The sequence below is a fragment of the Ipomoea nil genome, unplaced genomic scaffold (genome assembly GCF_001879475.1).
Source record: "Ipomoea nil cultivar Tokyo-kokei standard unplaced genomic scaffold, Asagao_1.1 scaffold1576, whole genome shotgun sequence".
Classification (NCBI taxonomy): domain Eukaryota; kingdom Viridiplantae; phylum Streptophyta; class Magnoliopsida; order Solanales; family Convolvulaceae; genus Ipomoea; species Ipomoea nil.
In genome coordinates, this window is record NW_017618004.1 from 5,197,464 (window position 1) to 5,218,444 (window position 20,981).

General features: G+C 30.1%; 3 protein-coding genes across 3 annotated transcripts; 2 read left to right on the forward strand and 1 right to left on the reverse strand.

Moving 5' to 3' along the window:
• Positions 1-269: 269 nt before the first annotated feature.
• Positions 270-996, reverse strand: LOC109190360 (NAC domain-containing protein 82-like). The gene is made up of 2 exons (XM_019340825.1): positions 895-996; positions 270-803 (listed from the first exon to the last, which is right to left on the reverse strand). Exons 1-2 carry the CDS (start codon positions 994-996, stop codon positions 270-272), a joined length of 636 nt encoding a protein of 211 aa, XP_019196370.1.
• A 7,542-nt stretch (positions 997-8,538) lies between these two features.
• LOC109190361 lies at positions 8,539-10,279 on the forward strand. The gene is made up of 2 exons (XM_019340826.1): positions 8,539-10,141; positions 10,263-10,279. The coding sequence occupies exons 1-2, from the start codon at positions 8,539-8,541 to the stop codon at positions 10,277-10,279; spliced, it is 1,620 nt and encodes a 539-aa protein (XP_019196371.1).
• Positions 10,280-10,328: 49 nt separating this feature from the next.
• On the forward strand, positions 10,329-12,339 carry LOC109190818. Its single transcript, XM_019341444.1, has 4 exons — positions 10,329-10,790; positions 10,875-11,183; positions 11,267-11,372; positions 11,444-12,339. The coding sequence occupies exons 1-4, from the start codon at positions 10,366-10,368 to the stop codon at positions 12,128-12,130; spliced, it is 1,527 nt and encodes a 508-aa protein (XP_019196989.1). The 5' UTR covers positions 10,329-10,365; the 3' UTR covers positions 12,131-12,339.
• Positions 12,340-20,981: the final 8,642 nt, after the last annotated feature.

Consider the following 20,981-nt stretch of genomic DNA (forward strand, 5'->3'; position numbering starts at 1 on the left):
GACAAAATAATTATATATATCCTACACAAGAATTGAAGAAGGAAAATAATTATATATAATCAAGGATAAAATTGTAGCATAAATTAAGTATATATATTCCTACAATCAATAATTTTTTTTGAGTACTACTGACTCTATTACAATGTAGTATCTCTTCATATTCCAACCATCAATATTTTCTACCACATACCCAAAAATAATAATAACATCTAGAATCTAGAATGTATGAATAAAAAAAAAAGCTTAAGAAGTTTCTAAAGATAGATTATTTAAAAATGAAGATTCTTCAGGCGCCTAATCTCCTCCTCCAACTGCTCATTACTCTCCAGAAGGCTACTGATTTTAGCTTCTGACTGCTTCATTGAATCCATGAGCTTGTTCCTCTCTTCCTCCAAATCATTGATGAACTTCAAATAACCTGGAGGCAGTGACTTCTCAAGACAGGAGGAGTTGAAAGCGCCGCCGACAACCTTAGGGGGAGGAAGAGGATGAGCATTATGGTTTTCCAGATTTGGTTGAGCAGACAGGGAGAAATTTAATAGCCCAGTTGGTGGAACATCATGGGTGATATCTGTGGACGAGGATGAAGCTTCATCATCAGAAACACATTTGTCGCCGCCGGAGAAAAGATCAAACTTCACCCTGTTTTTGTTGTTGCCTGTAAACCCTAATTTTCTGACTGTACGAGGAACCATCGCATCATCGTTTTCCCAGTCTTCTTCTTTGAATGGCCCATATACGCCGCTACACGGTGGCCCCATCTCATTCTTGCAGAATATTTTACACAGTATAAACGAATCATCCTGCTATCCAACCAAAAAAAAAAAAACATTAAATTAAAGATTCTTAACCAAAAAAAAAAAAAAAAAAAAACATTAAAGATTCTTAAATTACCTGCTCGAGTCCTGCTTCTAGAAGTCTGTATTCATGCATAACCCAGTTGGTCCTCCTCCCATTAGGGGGTTTCCCGGCATGATAAACCAGTGTTTTCTTCATACCTACAATTTCACCCTTATGGCTCACCTTTTGATCCTTCTCAGTCGTCTTCCAGAACCCTTTCTGGGTTGATGACTTGTTAAGCTTCGACCCTTTATACTTCTTCTCCAAACCCACGAAAAAGTACCACTCTTGGTCTGTGGTATTCACTGCACAAAACGCTGCAAATTAAATGAAATGAAACCAAATTTAGAACAGTACAATATCACTCTCACATACAGCACAAGAATTGCACGTACTAAGCTAGCTGCAACATTATTTATCTAAATTTTAAAGAATAATGCCATCTATCTATCCAAAAGATGAAAGACAAAGCGTACCGTGAAGCTCCCATGGCTCATGCTTGAAGATATCGACCACAGCAATCGCCTCCGCATGGAATGGCTTCCGGCGGACCTTACGGCGGAGGTAGTAGACCACCAGCTCCTCGTCGGTGGGGTGAAATCTGAAGCCAGGAGCCAACCTCGGCCTAGGCAAAGAAGGAGCCGCAAGACCAATTTTCTCCATTTTCCCAACAAACACTCCTCGTGCGTAAAGTGTATATATATATAGGCTTCCGTAAAATAGTTACCCTATCAATCAATTTTAGTTTATTTGACCGCTTGTTTGATTTGGTAAAATAATCTATTGCTAAAATTCAAAAGCATATTCAAAGTAGCTTTTTCGATCAGCTTTTTGAAAAAAAAGTCATTTTTGTATGTAATAAGCTAACAGGTTAGCTAACCGTCAATTTACCAAACACTTTTCTACAATCAGCTAATGCTATCAACTAGTCAAACTCACCGGCCCAATCAGCTAATAACCATTTACCAAACATCCCTATAGACAAAAAGGGATGCTGATTTTAAGTCTACCCTAGTATGCTATTGAACAGGATTTTGGAGGCTTAGGATTAAGAAAACTAAATGTATGTATATGTGAAGAAAGAAGGAGATGGAAGAGTGAGAATGGAGCAAATGGGAAGAGAGGAAGAGTGTATTTATAGTGGAGAAAGTGAATGTACGGGACAGCGCCGCAACAACCGTATATTTTCCCGTTGTCGATAAGCAATTAAGCCGCGGATATATATGAAACAAAATTACCTAAAAAGAAAATAATGATTCATGATTTCTTTTTTTGGTAAAATGATTCATGAGTTTAGTGGAATGAATGAATGAATTGAATTATTTCTTACTTTATTTGACCCGCCGTTATAAATGAATTAACAAATTAATTCATCTTTATATTTAAATTTAAAAGAGCACAGATATTTTAACAAAACAAATAATGTTAAATATATATAGTACAGTGGATCTAGGTAATGACCAAATAGGAAACCACGCTTATGGTAATAATAATAAAAGCAATTGGTTATAAAAATCATAAACGTTAATTTATATTCCAAATGTGGATTTGAAAATTTTAAAAAAGATCTTGGTAATATCTTTGAAATTTAATTATTTGCTATTATGAGAAATTTACATTTTCGTTTTCTATTTTATAGAATAATATTACTTTAATTGGCACTTGATTTTGATAAAGAAATTATTTTTTTCCTAACTTAGTGAATTCTCATATTGCTACTACATTCAAGTAATTTAATTCACTATTTAAATTTTAATCAGTTTGATCCATGTAGCTATACTAGTTTTAAAAATTGAGGACAAAAACTAATGTAACTAGATATTCTAGTGTAATTTACTTGATCAAAATCATTTTAGAAAAATAATACTCCATTCATATTATTTTATGTGTCTAATTCAATTAACGATATTTGATTGAAGTTATTTATAATTCAATTTTTCAGTATATTAAATTTATTATAATATATAAACTAGTATTTGCGCCCGTGCGTTGCACGGAATGAATTTGTTATAATATTTTAAAAATATTTAGATCGATATACAATTGTATAAATTATAACATCGAATATTATATAATATAATTGAAGAATTGAGTTGCACCGATTATGTTTTCTGATGTTATCAATGCTTGAATTCGAGTAAATAGTTGCCCAATTAATAGCTAATGTGTAGATATACGCATTCGGTGCTGCAACTTTAGAGATTTTATATATCAGTGTTTAGAATTTGTATTAATTGGGCTAATTATTATTTCATCACAAGAATGCATAATAACACACACACACACACTAAAGTTCATATAAATTAAACGCAAGAGAAAAAAAAACAAAAAAAAAACAAAAAAAACCCCGAAGTTACTACGCTAAAACTTGGCAAGATATCTCAGAATTTGATAATCATTTTCCATTTTTAAGTATACATTCATTAGATATTAGTTAATTTTCATATAAAATTTTGTTACCAATTAAGCTTTATTAAAAAAATTTACCAATTAATTAAAATTCATTCTTCCAAAAGGCTGAACTTCATATTAATTTGGGTGGAAATGTTGAAGATGAGAATTTTACTTTTATTAATAGTATAAATTGGTATAAATAATAATTAATAAATTATTATTTCTTTATAAAATTACGCAACTTTTCAAACGAATTTTCTCATTTGTTACATAGAATTTGTATCCATTATTTTCACAATTATAATAATTTAATTATTCTCAGAATTTTGTAACCATTTTCCATTTTTATGTACATATTGACTTTAATCTGTGGTAACAATTCATTAGATATTAGTTAATTTTCATATAAAATTTTGTTACCAATTAAACTTTATTACTTTTCACTAATTAATTAATATTCATATTAATTTTGGTTGGAATGTTGTAAAGGGAGATTTTACTTTTATTAAAGTCATTTCGCTAAGAACCTGGAGGGTGTGGTGGAGTGGAAGGGACTCATTCATCCTTATTAACCAAATGTGAGCAACTTTAAATCTCCAGGCCAATCATAGAGCATAAATGATATTGCAATAATTAATTTATTTATGATCATTTGGTTCACATATTTGATTTATTTTTTTTTTTTTCTTTAATTATTATTGTTGTAAACAGAAATGATAGTGTAGTAATTTTTTTGAATGTTACTAGCTCTATTACATTGTAGTATCTGTTCATATACTTTCTCAACCTACTGAAACACAAAGAGCTAATAACGCCTCCACTGAGGCTTGAACTCACAACCTTCCAAACGAAAGTCCAACCCAGGTACCATTAGACCACATAGTCCTGGTGATAGTGTAGTAATTAATTTATGGTGTTTATCAAATTTTATTTTTTAAAAATATAAGATTACACATGTTATGAGGGGTTAAAAAATATTTTAAAATTATTTTTTATTATTAAGTAATTTTTTTTTTTTAAAAAAATAATTTCCACCAACTCAAACACTCCCTTAGTCTCCCATAAAAAAACTGATAAAGAAAAGTCATATCATTAAGGAAATTAAAACTAATTAAAGTAAATCTAATCATGTTATATTTATTTGTAACTGTATATTAATTTCATTTTGAAATCATTGGATCACATATTTGAATTATTTATTTTTTTCTTTAACTATTATAAACAAAAAATTATGATATTTATCAAATTGTATTTTTTTAAAAAAAAATATAACATTTACACATGTTATGAGGGGTTACAAAATATTTTAAAATTTTTTTATTAGTATGTATTTTTATTTTAAAATATTTTCCATCAATCCCAACACTCCCTTAGCCTCCCATAAAAAACTGATAAAGAAAAGTCATTTCATTAAAAAAATTAAAACTAATTAAAGTAAATCTAATCATTCTATATTTATTTGTAACTGTATATTAATTTCATTTTGAAATCATTGGTTCACATATTTGAATTATTATTTTTTCTTTAACAATTATAAACAAAAATTATGATATTCATCAAATTGTATTTTTTAAAAAAATATATAACATTTACACATGTTATGAGGGGTTAAAAAATATTTTAAATTATTTTTGATTAGTATGTATTTTTATTTTAAAATATTTTTCAGTAATCCAAAAGTCCCTTAGCCCCTCATAAAAAAACTGATAAAGAAAAGTCATTTCATTAAGAAAATTAAAACTAATTAAAGTAAATCTAATCATGCTATATTTATTTGTACACTACAAAAAACTATCTTTTTACCGACATACATTTAGCGGCGGTTATATATAACCGCCTCTAAATGAGTATTTCGCGGCATTTATAACAACCGCCTCTAAATTTTGTACTAAAATTTAAAAACTTAAACCACGATAATTTGATGCGTATTTTAGTGGCGGTTATATGACCGCCGCTAAAACTCAAATTAAAAAATATATATTGAAATGGTTTTATTCTTCAACAGCTCGTTTCTCCCAAATTCTCCCAAACTCAAATTCCACAATTCTTCAACCGCTGGTTTCTTTTATAAGCTGAGACTGTCCAATCCTTCCTAAATCTCAAATTCAATCGCTCGTGTGTCTCAATCTCAAATTGTCCAATCCTTCCTAAATCTCCAATACCTGAGATTTCTAGAACACGAGGAAGCTGACTATGGAGTTCTCTACTGAATTCGATTACTGAATCGTTCATTCAATTCCCAATTCTTCAACAGTCGACAGAGTTCGACGGAGTTCATTCAATTTTTCATTGGATCAGACAACGGAGTTCAAACACGAGGAAGCCCAAGCCGACGAAGTTTGATTTCTTGTTCGTCGCTGCCGGAGTTCAATTCCAAAATAGTTTGATTACGTTCATTCAGTTTGCTGCTCAGTTTCACTTCCGATACATTTTGCTGCTACGGTAACTGTACTAGTCTACTCCTTTACAGTTTGCTGTTGTTCAATTACTACTTTACTACTACAATATATTTGAATATTGTATCTAACAAATGGATATATGTAGTTTTCGAAAAAAAAAAAAAAGGATATATGTATGTATAGAATTGAACCTGGAATTGTGTTAGTTATAATTTGGACACATTTCTGATCCCTTAACCCTAATCCCTCATAGGCCAAATTGTATAGAGTTGAATTTTGGACATTTGATTTGAGGGCACTTGAAATACTTGTGTTTTAATGAATTGGTTTTACCATCAAATATTGTAGTTATACACATTATGATGCTTGAAATCTGCAAAGAAATTAAATAATAAAATAAAATTTAGAAAGCAACAGAGGAAAAATATGGGAGGCTTAAGAAGGATACAAGAATAATACTTTAGTATAAAGAGGCAAAGACAAAGCTCCTGCCAAGCGCCAAGCTTAAATGAATAATACTCTGGTCGTGTTGGACTTGATAGCTGAAAGAAGGAGCCACCGAGAGGCCATTCCCGACCAGGTAAGCCGAGAGAAGGTTAGCTTCCTCCTGGCCTTGATAGAATGGTGGGAGAGAAGTATAGAGAGTGATAACCCTTTGAAATAAGTTGAAAAACACTTTGACGGCAGTTAAAATGGCAAACCCTTAGTCCTTATTAGTTGTTTTGAGATTATTGAAAGGGGCTTACTTTAAAAGTGTTTATTTTAAACTGATTATCAAAACTGGGCCTAAATCCTATAGTTGCATAACCAATGAGCTCTCAAGAGCTTGAAATGAGTTTAGATATGATTGGCAATCTTTTTTATTTTTTTCGTTGTTTGTAGTTGGCAATTGCTTAAGCATTTGTTCCAAACAGAACAATCAGATGGGGTTTTGGTCATATTTAGTATATACACATTATCCTTTGAAGTTATCTGTTGTCTGTTGAATATGACTAAAATTAGACTTACCATCATCAACCCTCGTCCTCACTTCATCACAGCCTATTCGTAGAAAGTAGCAAAGGAAGAAGACATTGCAAATCAGAGCCTAATCGTAGAAAACAGCAGAAGGAAGAAGACATTGCAGCATATTTTTTCCAGGTTCTCCTATTCTATATCCTCTCTCTCTCTCTCTATATGCATATATTTTTGTTTGTATCTAAATTCTGATTAAGATTTGCACTTTTTTCATTTTTAAACTACATTTATTCAGAAGGATTAGTAAATCATTTCTATGAATTCCTATCTTTTGCGCGAAATTTCAGTGAGCTGCCGATTTGTTTTTGAATTTTGAGTGTCAATCTCGCTAATTCCTATCCTTTAGCACAACTATTATATTTATTAGAGGAATAAAAATAATTCTATAGAAACACACATCTGTTAGATAGATTTGGAACAAATTATCTTGAGGATAGTATTGCTGCAGGAGAATGCAAAATTTTGCATTCTCCTTAGGGTAGCAAGTCCATTGCTTTCTCAATTGGCAACATAGTGTTTCCCTAATAATAACTTCCTGGAATGGAGTTATTAATACAAGTTCTTTGTGTATGTATTTGGTGTAATATATTTACCAGGTAATTCTTATATTCTCTTATAGTCCTATCTATGAGATTTTGTACATTATCATGTGCACTATTGTTTTTCACCCTTTATTTGTGTTGATGTTAAAAATTTGATCAATTGAGCTATTTGTTTTAATTTTAGCTCTTTCTGTTGAATGCTTTGAGTAAGCGATAAACTCATTAAGATTCTGATGAAATTTGAACATTTTGAAGTCATTTATCCATAAGCTTATTTTATTTTATTTTTAATTGAAAAAAGATTTGTCATTTATCCACAAGCTTTTTTATTTTATTTTATTGAAAAGAGATAAATCATTTGTGTTATTAGGTTTAGAATGCAGTACCTCTGGAGCAGCTCTCTCTCTCTCTGTCTCACACACTTTAGGGAGGATTTCAGCTCTCTATAAATGCAGGGCTTGAGGACAATTGATATGGAAGGTCCCATATATCTCAACCTCTAATTTCTAGGTTTCCTAATATATAGGATTCTCAATATCACAGAATATTCTATAACAATTTGGTACTCCATGCAATTTTTAAAACTATTCAGACTTATTCAATAGACTTTTCAATTAATTAGATCTTCAAGTTGGAAACAGAAACATGTAATGCATAAAGGTGATGTAATAGAGAAGTACAATTTTGTTAGGGCACATGTCCTAACACTAGTCTTCTCAAAAGTGTATAGTAGTGGAAAAGAAGAACAAATTTAAGAAATGGTGATCTTATCAAGCTTCTATTTGATTGTGATATAAAAATTCTCAGTATAGTCCAACTTTTTTCCCATTTGATCATTTACAATATCAACATTTATTTCTTTCTCATACGCTAATTATATGCTTTGTTATTCTGTTTGTAGCTTTGTTTTTGCCTGACTGCCTATTGAATATTCTGATTTATTTTTAACACTTGACTAAACATGCACTACAACAAATTATTTGTGAAGTGTTAATCTGTGTTGTTTTAGGTGGAATACTCAATATTGCTTCGCCTTCTTTTTCTCTCCCCTTGTGGTAAAGCAAACATGGTGATTCGTGGAGGAGAAACATCACTATGAAGTGAACCAGAGCTGGCACACCTGCAACCCCAAGGATCCATCTCCATCTCTCAGGTGCCAATACTTTTTGTTTTCTTTCCTCAGTTTAACTTTTCTACAGGAGTGATCTACTTTGGTGACAATCCATCTTTCTTTCTCTTTGTAGATCTTGTATGCTAAATTACTAAAGTTTGACAAATCTTCATATATATAGAGATTATGCATGGATAAATCTTGGATTAATTTGTCGCGAAATACTTTGGAATATATGGAAGGGGTAAACAAATTAATTGATTTTGCAATTAAGCATAGATGTATTGAAGGAAGAATATTGTGTCCTTGCGTGAAGTGTAAATTTAGGTATTGGTTATATAAATTTGACGTGAAAGAACATTTAATTTGTGATGGGATTGTACCTGGATATGTTCATTGGATTTGGCATGGTGAAGGGGGATCTTTAGACACTTCTAGTAGCACTCCTAATGTTGTGTCTACTAATGTGCAAATTGAGAATCCTGAAGTAAATATCATTCATGATGCTTTTCCACATATTTTACATGGTATAAATGAGCCTTCAACATCACAACAAACACTACTTGGGGATGGAGTATTACCTAGAGAGGATAGTGAAGACAGTAAAATATTTTATGAGTTGCTCAAAGATGGAAATCAAGAGTTGTATGAAGGGTGTAACAAGTACTCAAAATTATCATTTTTGTTAAAGTTGTACCACATCAAGTGCTTGGGTGGAATAAGCAATAAAGCAATGTCTATGATTTTTGAATTGTTAAAAGATGCTTTTGAACAAGCAAGGCTTCCTGATTCTTTCTATGAGGCAAAAAAAACCATCAATAGACTTAGTCTTAATTATGTTAGCATTCATGCATGTCCAAATGATTGTATGCTATACTGGGGAGATGATAAAGCTACAGAAACATGCAAAGTATGTCATACTTCAAGATGGAAACAACCAAACGGGAAGAATGGTGGTGATGTGCGTTGTGGTAGAAAGTTTAAAAAGAAACCTTCTAAAGTGTTGCGTTACTTCCCTCTTAAGCCTAGGTTGCAACGGTTGTTTATGTCTTCTAAAACTGCTGAATATATGAGATGGCATGCTATGGATATTAACAAAGATGGGTTGATGCGACATCCTAGAGACTCTGAATCATGGAAGCGATTTAATGAAGTCCATGTAGAATTTACTGCTGACCCACGAAATGTAAGACTTGGGTTAGCTGCGGATGGTTTCAATCCATTTGGACATCAAAGTTCTACACATAGCACTTGGCCTGTGATTTTAATTCCTTATAATTTGCCTCCATGGATATGTATGAAACAAACCTCATTTATTTTGTCTATGATTATTCCTGGGAAAAAGATGCCAGGGAATGATATAGATATTTACATGCAACCATTGATTAAAGAGTTAAATGAGTTGTGGAGTTTTGGAATAGAAACATTTGATGCTTCACAGGGTCAGTTTTTTAAACTACATGCAGCTCTAATGTGGACAATTAGTGATTTTCCTGGGCTAGGTAACTTATCTGGGTGGAATACACATACAGGGCTAGCATGCCCCTCATACAACTTTGATTTTTTGCCAAATCGCCTTCCACATAATAGGAAGTGGTGTTTTATGGGTCATCGTCGGTTCTTAGGGTCTTCTCGTCGGTATAGACATCACAACTCTAAATTTGATGGAACCAAAGATTTGAGAAGTCCGCCAAAGATGTTGTCAGGTTCAGATGTTTTGAATCAGCTTGCAGATATCAATATTACATTTGGGAAAAACCTAGAAATGACTGAGAAGGGGAAAAGATCACGAGTGAGAAGAGTTGAAGATGGTGATACGCAACAATGGAAGAAGAGAAGTATATTTTTCCAACTCCCTTATTGGGAATTCAATTTGTTGCGCCACAACCTTGATGTCATGCATATTGAAAAAAATGTTTTTGACAATGTGTTGTTTACTTTGCTAAATGACGCTGCAAGATCAAAAGATAATCTAAATGCTCGAATGGATTTAGTGTCAATGGGTATAAGGGATGACCTTTGGCCTAATGAAAATGGAAAATACTCTCCAAGTTGTTTTACAATGACAAATACAGAAAAAGATGTATTTCTTGCAACACTAAAGAGTGTATTACTGCCAGATGGTTACTCAAGTAATATTTCAAGATGTGTTGATTTGAAGAATCGCAAGATACATGGATTGAAAAGTCATGATTGTCACATTCTTATGGAACATCTATTGCCAATTGCCATACGTAATCTATTACCAGATCAAGTTTGTATGGTTTTGGTAGAATTGGGTTCTTTTTTCAGACAAATATGTAGTAGAGTATTAAATGTCAAAGAGCTTGATAACCTTCAAAGTCGACTTGTGCTAACATTATGCCATATGGAAATGATATTTCCACCATCATTTTTCACAGTAATGGTGCATTTAGTTGTTCACCTTGTTGATGAGGTTAAGCTTGGAGGTCCTGTTCCATACCGATGGATGTACAGCATTGAGAGGTGAGTAAATTTTGGATATTTAAAGTTTTCTTTATTAGATTATCGATAAATGCACCTACTAATGTCTTATTTCTATATATTTAGGTACTTAGGACATTTGAAGTCTTTTGTACGCAACCGAGCAAACCCAGAAGGTTCTATAGCCGAAGGTTATATTGCTGAAGAATGTCTTACATTTTGCTCAAGGTATTTAGAAGGTGTTGAAACAAGGTTCAACCGATCTAGGCGTGTTGATGATGTGCCATTTTATGCTGAAAATATTCAAAGCAATATCTTCAAACAAATTGGTCGACCAGTAGGCAGTGTTTCAACTTTCCAACTAACTGATATAGAGAAACAACAAGCACATCGATATGTGCTAATGAATTGCAAACATGTTGACAAATACGTTGAGTAAGTAACATCCAAAATTATGTATTTTGGTGAGAAATAACATATTATTTCAATTGTTACAAATGTGTTGTTATCACATACAGGGAATTTACAGTTTTAACGAAGAGACGACTAAGAAGGCGGACGAGATCTTCTGCTGAGATTCAAAAAATAGTTAATAGAGATTTTTCCAATTGGTTTGCAAAGAGAGTAAGAATTTCACCTCAAATCAATATTTTACTTCAAAATTAATTTATTAATACAATATCACTATGTTTTAGATCCTAAATAATGACAATCAAGAGCAAGTGCCAGATGACATTATGTTTTTAGCAAGAGGTCCACTTACTCATGCTAGAGGATTTTCTTCATATAACATTAATGGTTTAAGATTTCGAACAGTGAACCGAGAAGAAGGACTGAAGTCTCAAAATAGTGGAGTATTTGTTATTGCTGGAACTCCAAGTGTTGCAAGTAGTCGTGATACTCATGGGGTTTTTGGAGATGTTGCTTATTATGGAAAATTGGTTGACATCATTGAACTCAATTACTACAGCAAATTTGTGGTTACACTATTTAAGTGTATATGGGCTGATACGACTACTCCAAGAGGGATAAGAAGAGATCATTATGGCTTCACCGAAGTTAACTTCTCTAGAACAATACATGTTGGAGATAGTATAGATGATGAACCATATGTGTTAGCTGAACAAGCTCAGATGGTGTTTTATGTCACTAATGAGATGGAGAAAGATTGGAATGTTGCAATACCTTTCAAACCAAGAGACTTTTTTGACATGGGTGAAAATGCTGACAGTAGCGTATATGATTGTACTTCAATCTCAAGTGAAAACCAAAATCCTGTGGTTTTAAATGAGATTGAAAATTTGCAGTTAACAAGAGAAGAACTAAATGATGAAATAACCACTGTTGTTGATAGTGGAATTGAAAGAGCAGATAATGATTAAATTGTACAGGTCAACATGCTTGCTTTCCTAGAGCCTTGCTCTTTTTCTTCTTATTTTTTGTTCATTTCTGTTTTATTCTTTGAGATCACTAACCCTTGAACTGAATTCAAACTGAAATTTGTTTTTTATTTGATGTGTAGGTATGCTAGAGTAGAAGAACTCACTCGATTATGCAAATAATCTACTTTCTTCCAAATGGCAAGGTATGCATCAAATTACATACTTCGATTAGTCTAGTGCAGCCGTTCATGGTGGTTATAAACTGATTATGTATGTGTGTTTCTTCATGATACAGAGTTTTATAGTTGGTTCTATATCTGGTATTTGCAGATTTTATGAACAGGATATGCTATTTTCATTCAAGGTTGTCTTGTTTTCTGTTCCTTTTTGACGTTTTGTTTCTGAACCTCTATGTTCTTTATATATCTTCCAACTGTTTCTGAGTAATCTTCTCAAGTTTGTTTATTCTGTGATTGATGATAAATAGTGTCTTGTATTGGAAGTACATGCAGTTCAGCCAAGGGTGATTGGCTTTTAAGTTCGGGATAAAACTTTTCGGGTGATTAGCTATTAAGTTTGGGGTTCAAATTTATGTATTCAAAGTACTGTATTTTGTGATTAAATACAAATAAATCATGCTTGACTGTGTAAAAAATGTACTGTAGGTTTTTGCAGGTGGATTCATATATATGTGGAGAAGCTGAAAATATACAATAGAAACATGGTTGCAGGTGTTTATGTTGCAAGAGAAGCTGGAAGAGAAGGATATGAAAATTAGAAGGATAAAGAAAGAGCCACATGAGGAACCCATCACTACAGAGGAGATGAATGAGCTCTCTTCTGATGTAAAATTGCCACCAATGAGCTTGGATGTTGAATTGATTTTCTTTTAATATGTAAACTTCTTTGAATATTGTTAGACATTAATATTTGGCAATACAAGTTACATTTGATTTTCATCTAAATTAAATGTGTATTTATTTGTGTTTGCAATGCACATATGAAAGTAGATGTTTACAACAAAAAAAAAGTAATTTAATAACAATTATAAATTTTAGTAGCAATCCCTATTAGATGAGAAAATACAAACAAAAAAAAAAAAAATTAGCGGCGGTTTTAAAACCGCCGCTAACATTTACCAAAAAAATATTAAATAAACATCAGCGGCGGTTTAAAAACCGCCGCTAACACTTAAAGTAAATTTTAAAGAAAAATTAGCGGCGGTTCGAAAACCGCCGCTAAATGCATTTAAAACCGTAAATATTAAATAAATATTAGCGGCGGTTTACAACCGCCGCTAAATGCATTCAAAACCGCCGCTAAATAAATTTGTCATGAATTCCCGCGGTTGTAGAAAACCGCCGCTAAATGCTTCGCGACACACTATTTAGACACGGTTGAATAACCGCCGCTAAACACACTAGTGGCGGTTTGGAACCGCCGCTAAACGCAAAAAAAAACCGCCGCTAAATGCCTGATTTGGTGTAGTGGTAACTGTATATTAATTTCATTTTCAAATCATTAGTTCACATATTTGAATTTGTTTTTAGTTATTATAATTTATAAACAGAAATGGTAGTGTACTAATTAATTTATGATATTTATCAATTTTTTTTTTAAATATAAGATTTACACATGTTATGAGGGGTTAAAAAATATTTTAAAATTATTTTTTATTATTAAGTATTTAAAAAAAAAAAAAAATCACCAACTCAAACACTCCCTTAATCTCCCATAAAAAACTAATAAAGAAAAGTCATATCATTAAAGAAATTAAAACTAATTAAAGTAAATGTAATCATGCTATATTTATTTGCAACTGTATATTAATTTTATCTCACATCTTTGAATTGTTTATTTTTTCTTTAACTATTATAAACAAAAATTATGATATTTATCAAATTGTATTTTTTTAAAAAAATATAACATTTACACATGTTATGAGGGGTTAAAAAACATTTTAAATTATTTTTATTAGTATTTATTTTTATTTTAAAATATTTTCCATCAATCCCAACTCTCCCTTAGCCTCCCATAAATTAAAAACTGATAAAGAAAAGTCATTTCAGTAAGAAAATTAAAGCTAATTAAAGTAAATGTAATCGTGCTATATTTATTTGTAACTATATATTAATTTCATTTTGAAATCATTGGTTCACATATTTGAATTATTTATTTTTTTCCTTAATTATTATAAACATAAATGATATTGTACTAATTAATTTATGATATTTATCAAATTGTATTTTTTAAAATATAGTGTTTTACCCAGAATTTTTTTTTTGTTATTATGAATTTAAAATTAAAATAGAAAAAAATAAAAAGATGTTAAAATAAGCAATATAATAATATAGTTGGACTTTTATATATTTGGTCAAGTATCTATTTTCAGAACATACAAAATTAAAATTTAAATATTGTATGGTCAATATAATCTCTAATCATGTACATATTTAAATAAATTTATAGAAAAAAATTATAAAATTAAATTGATTTATTCCAAATTGTATTTCATATATGTTATAATTCTAAAAATATGAATAATAATAACTAAGAGAATTGTACTTAGAAATCAATAAAAATGTAAATTCTAAATTTTATATGAATAAATATAAACTCTAATCAAACACATATCCTTATATGATTGCATAATACATTGTATATACACATAATATTTATTAATATGTATATAGAAAATTTCTATTATATAATTTCATTAATTATAATTTGTATTAATAGATTTATACTTAAAAATTATATTTAAATTTTTAAAAAGTGTATGTATGTATATTTAAAAAATTATAAATATTCATGTTTTGTTAATTTTCTAATTTCATTTCTTTAATTACATTTCATATTTTATTAATTATAATTTAATTAAATTGTCACAAATATTTCTATGGAAGAAATCTTATATTTCTCAATTTCATTAATTATATTAATTATAATTACCAAATATTGTGGCAATTACTATAATAATTTCATTAATTATATTAACTTTAACACTTGTTCTCTTCCAATATTTAAATACATTACCATAAAGTTACCATAATAATTACACAAAATAATGAAAGAAAAATTATGAGAATAATTACCTTTAATAAAAATTAGGAAATTATATTAAAAAATAATCTATATATTAAGGTAAGTATAATTATTTTGTGCCAATCATATTATATATATTAAGTGTAAAAATATATATGTATGTAAATTACCATTACCATAATAATTACACCGAAAAAAGTGACAATACATAATTATTAGACAATAATATTAATAATTAATTATTAAGGCAAGTATAATTGATTTTGTACTAATAATATTATACATTAATTACTAATAATACTATACTAAAAGCAAGGAGTCTATATAGTACAACTCTTTTTTCTTAAAAGTTAAAAAGGACAACTCCGGAAACATTGGGTGGCTGCTAACTGTCAATCACCCTGCTTTTATTTTATTTTATATTTATTTATTCTAGGAAACCTTAAAAAGAAAAAAAAAAATTGTACCAATAATTTTACTCTAATCATCCAACCATGATATACGACATAGTACAATGTAGGGGAAACAAAATAGATTTGAGATGATTGCATTCTTTGTATTTAACAAACTGTAGCATGGCATTAGACATCAGTTGTGTACTAAATTAAAAAAATAAAAAAATATCAAGATGGTCACAATAGCAAACACTCAAAGGATCAGGGGCTACACAATCCTTAATTGTCTTGCATGTCAAATCATTATTCTTCTTTGCTTCACCACCACTCCAAATACCTACAATCATTATATCAACTCACAATATTAGTGTTTTCACACGTCTAATAAGCATGTATGTTCTCTCTTATATTTTTAATGTAGACTCTTAAAATATATCATTGTGAAGTTGAAGATCTGATTTTACCAGAGAATTTAATTTAATGTCGGTATATGATATACCCATAGTAAAATATTTTATGGCAATAAGAAAGCTATAAAAGATGAATGGACTTACATGAAGCAACCACCAACAGAAGGAAGAGACTTGAAAATAGTTTGAAACTTGGAAGCCATGAAGAAGATGATATTGGTCTAAAGAGATTAATAGTGATGATGATAATATATATATATATATATATATATATATATATATATATATATATATATATATATATATATATATATATATTGGTTAATATTTTGACTGAATTGGTAAAAAAGGATATACTTTTGGTAACAACTTAATTGGAGGAATTAATTAAGACAAAATCGTTGGTGTATATTGCATTATTATTATTATTATTATTATTATTATTATTATTATTATTATTATTATTATTATTATTATTATTATTATTATTATTATTTGGATATTACACAAATGCCCTTAAGTTTTGGGGGGTGGGGGGTATTTGGGATCCTTTTGTATTTTTCCACAACGCCACATCTATTAGCCACTCCAGCCGCACTGGTGATCGAATTTCGGGATAGCATAGAAGATGGATGTTTGCACATACTAATCCCGGGTTTGCTATACAGTTTAGTCAGACACTGATGTCTTGAATCAACCCAAAGCTTCCTTTGTGCCACAAATTCATAAAAATTATGATCTCTATATCGAACACTTGAACTAAATCGCCTTATTGACCTCAAACACTCCCAACAAAATCTGGTTTTTATTTCTACCCCTTCAACACCCAAATACCCTTTACATTAACACAACTACACCTAACCATTACTCTCTACTACTCACAGGAATATGCTCACTTTTGCAAGAGTAGAGAACTAAAACTAACAAAAGTCAAAAGATTCAATCTTTATAACACAATCAAACAGTTTTTGAAAACTTAATATAAAATTTCAGCCAATAAAAGAGCATGACAATAATGAAAGAGTATAGAATACAAACTCAGTATTCACTCAATTTGCTCATTAATTTCGATTCTATGAGCAATAAATCCCACTTTCAAATATAAATTAACATAATCCATCCAATATAAACAAATTCAAGAAATCGCACTTATTCAAGAAATTAAAAAAAAAACAAAAAAACAAAAAAAACAAAAACAAAAACAAAAACAAAAAAAGGTACAGTTCTCCCCAAAAATTAAAGCAAATAGAAGAGAGAAAGTCATAGGATTCACCGGATTGGCTGATTGGGCAAAGATCAAATTGATCTTCCAAGATTCAATAAATTAAAGTTTCTGTCTTTCAACCTCTCAAGGCTATCCCACGCAAAATTTCACCATATGCATTCCAAACAAAACAAAACCAAAAAAGAAAGAAAGAAAAAAGAAACTAAGATAATAAAAACCTCACCCGTGCAAATCACGTATCAACCTCAACAGTGGAAGATCACAAGATAATTAGCAAAACTCAATGAAATAATCAACCTTAGTTGGAATTGTGAAATTAATGAGTTGTCGATGGTCATATAAGGTGTATTTATACACAATAGATGAGATCAAAAGAGCTTAGTATTGAAATTATAAAATGGTAAGAGATATTAAGAAAGGTAAAAGCTTCCAATTATTTACTTTCTACCCACTACTACCGGCATTCCATATACATATACATTCTGTATGTGTATAGCTTTTATATATAAATAAAATACTACACACTAATTAGCTTAATTAACAATAATCACCTTAATTACTACATAAGTACATATCGTATAATTACTACATTGTTGTAACGGTATTCTCCCTAATTATTTAATTAATAATATATTACTAATATAATTATTCCTAATCTATTTTTTTTTTTTGAATGCTATTCCTAATCTATATATATGATAATAAAACTGGGTTTAAAAAAGGTAATAACATTAATATTATTATTATTATTATTATTATTATTATTATTATTATTATTATTATTATTACATAAATATCCCTAAGTTTTGGGGAGAAAACTTGGCTAGGAGAATTTTACTTTTTATTATATATATATATATATATATAAATATAAATAATACACAGAGGTTCACACGGACCAATATCACTCAAATTGTGTATGCGCAAATTGTGGAGCAACTTGTGAATAATATCACTCAGAATATTTTCTAATGACAGCTTTGAATATTTATTAACAAACGGAGCAATGCATTTACCAAATAAGTTAATTATTACTTAAATAATTATATATCTCTATTGAGGTTCACACGGACCAATATTTATTATTCTTTCCATGAACTAAATATATATGAATTTTACATAAATACCCCTAAGTTTTGGGGGGAAAATTGGTTTGGAGGATTTTACTTTTATATAGATATATAGATATATAGATATATAGATATATAGATAGATTTTATATATTTAGAAAGTATACTAAAAATATACGGAGTAATTAAACTCAAAAAAATAAATTTAAAAATAAAAAAGTATTTAAAAAGAAAGAAGAACGAGTTAATTTTGACTAAAGAATAGCAAATAAGATATATAAAAAGGAATAAAATTATTATTTTTCTTAAATTAATGCACCAAATCTGCTGTCGAGGCGTCACGACCTGCATCCTCGGAATGCTTTTGACTAGAGGTGGACAGGTGGTCACGGCCAATTTAAGGTCGAATCAGTACGGAAAAAATAGGCTTAAGTTTCACTGATTTTGGGTCCGATTTAGCTCAAACTTAAATCGACTTATAGAGGGTCGGTTCAAGTCCTAATAAAGAATAATCTTAAGCCCAGTTTAAAACACACTGCATGATTTATGTCCAATAAAATCTAGTATCGACTTTATAAGTTATAATACACTTTATAATATTTATAAATTAACAAATAATATTACAAGCCATATAAAAAAATTTAGTAGTACAAGTACAAATGTTAATTGGGACTACAGTTCAAAAGAAGATTTTGTCCCTCAGATTAAACACTAATTGATGAATTAAGTTTTTTCGGTGAAATTTGATCGGAGTGACCAAAATTGATAAAAATTGCATAGTCAAGGTACTAAATTAACACTTTTGAAAGTCGTGGACCGCAATTAACAGGACCTTATAGTCATAAGACCAAAATTGAAATTTACTCAAAAATAAATTATAATTGTAAATAATAGGTACAATTAAATTGAATTAATAGTTCTAAATTACAAATAAAGGTTTTCTTAAATAAATCTACTTGATTTTTAAGCAAATAGATCGAAATGAAATAGATTTTTTTTTTCTTTCTTTTCTTCCTACTAACTCTAGTCAATATAGTATATGTCCATACACAAGTTCGAACGTAACCTCCCATTAGAGAGAGCTACAAAGATACTAATTCTAATAAAATAACAAACCATTTTCTTCTAAGTTATTCTACTTTTTGGCCCGTTTGGAAAAATGAAAAATATTTTTTTTTGAATAATTTTTTAAAAAAGAGAAAATTGTACTTTTTCCCTCTGAGTTATATACTTATAGCATTTTTCCCCCCTGAATTATTCAAGTGGCTGTTTTTCCCCTGAAATGTTAAATAGACATATTTTCGCTTAAAATAAATATTTCATTTATTTTTCTTCTCCAAAAAATTATGACCACAATTTGGTTCAAACCAAACAGACACTATAGCAACCAATTACGGAAATATTCTAATTACAATTTAGAATCGAAACCCGATATTTAGAGTTTATTAAAGTTGCGAACTGGGACGGCCGGTTCATGTTCCGAACTGAAAAAAAAATAAAATACATTTATTGTTGAATTTAGACTATTTTAAAATAAAAAAAATAATAAAATTTTAAAATAAAGATAGTTCAAAATCGCGAACCGGATCCATAATTGCCGGTTCACAGTTCAGGATCCAGTTTTTCGATTCATAATTTTAATAAACTGAAATCCAAATATTGAGTTCTGGATCTGAATCATAACCGGAAACTTTTAATTCGATTGCTATAGTGTCTGGTTCAATTCGAATCGAACAGTGGTCATCCCTACGTATACGCAATAATTTATTGGAGAAGAAAAATAAATAAATTGTTTATTTTAAGGGTAAAAATATCAATTTAATATATCAGGGGAAAAATTGTCACTTTTAAAATAATTGATGGAGCTAATGTGCTTACATGAATAATTTAGGGGGAAAAAGTGCTATAAGTATATATCTTAGGGAGAAAAAGTATCATTTTCCATTTTTGGAGTTTTTCTAAAAGTTAGCAAATGATTTTTTTATTTGGCCAAGTCATAATAAAATTGTATTTTTTTTTTGATATATTTTTGAGAAAATTTCACTACTTTTTGATCTTATGACTATTTAGGTATTGTTAATTGATGTCCACGAATTTAAAAATTGTCATTTTAACTCCACAACAACAACAATAATAATAACCGAATTCACAAAATGCAATTGAGTATTATTTTATAGAGTTAATTCTTTTTTTGATCCTAGTTTTATGGTGGCAAAGACAATTTTAGTCCTCCATAAAAAATTTAGACAATTTATGGACACACATATTGTGACGAAGACAATTGTAGTCCTCCATCAGCATTCCTGTTAGATGGCCATTTGAAAGGAGAGTATTTGCGTCATTTCATGATATCTCCTTCTTGCAGCCTTCTAGAGTGTCCACCATGTTTCGAATCCCTTCCCCAAAATGGAGCCCTTCAATGATCCTTCTGCACGAGTCGTCGCGATCCAGGCAATCTTTCAACCAATCGAAGTATGCGCCGTAGAAGAAAAGTGTTTCCACGAATCAGTTAATGAATGACGACGAGTTATGGTTCGCTTCCACTCCCGTCGCCACCATCACTATGGGCCTAAGCCCTCGGATTCCTCTCATTAGACCGTCGAGGCAATCGGTCAACCGTGCGATCATTGTTCTCAGCACGATGTTTGCTAGCACCGCCACAACTTCCTCATCTTCTACCTAAACCAAATCTCCCCTGAAATCTTT

Bases quoted from the DNA above. Each gene is read 5' to 3' on its own strand.
- LOC109190360 (XM_019340825.1), bottom strand. From the start codon at position 996: ATGAAGAAAACACTGGTTTATCATGCCGGGAAACCCCCTAATGGGAGG. The intron at 804-894 runs GTAATTTAAGAA...GTTGGATAGCAG, and splicing joins TAGAAGCAGGACTCGAGCAG to GATGATTCGTTTATACTGTG.
- LOC109190361 (XM_019340826.1), top strand. From the start codon at position 8,539: ATGGAAGGGGTAAACAAATTAATTGATTTTGCAATTAAGCATAGATGT.
- LOC109190818 (XM_019341444.1), top strand. From the start codon at position 10,366: ATGACAAATACAGAAAAAGATGTATTTCTTGCAACACTAAAGAGTGTA. The intron at 11,184-11,266 runs GTAAGTAACATC...TATCACATACAG, and splicing joins CATGTTGACAAATACGTTGA to GGAATTTACAGTTTTAACGA. The intron at 11,373-11,443 runs GTAAGAATTTCA...ACTATGTTTTAG, and splicing joins CCAATTGGTTTGCAAAGAGA to ATCCTAAATAATGACAATCA.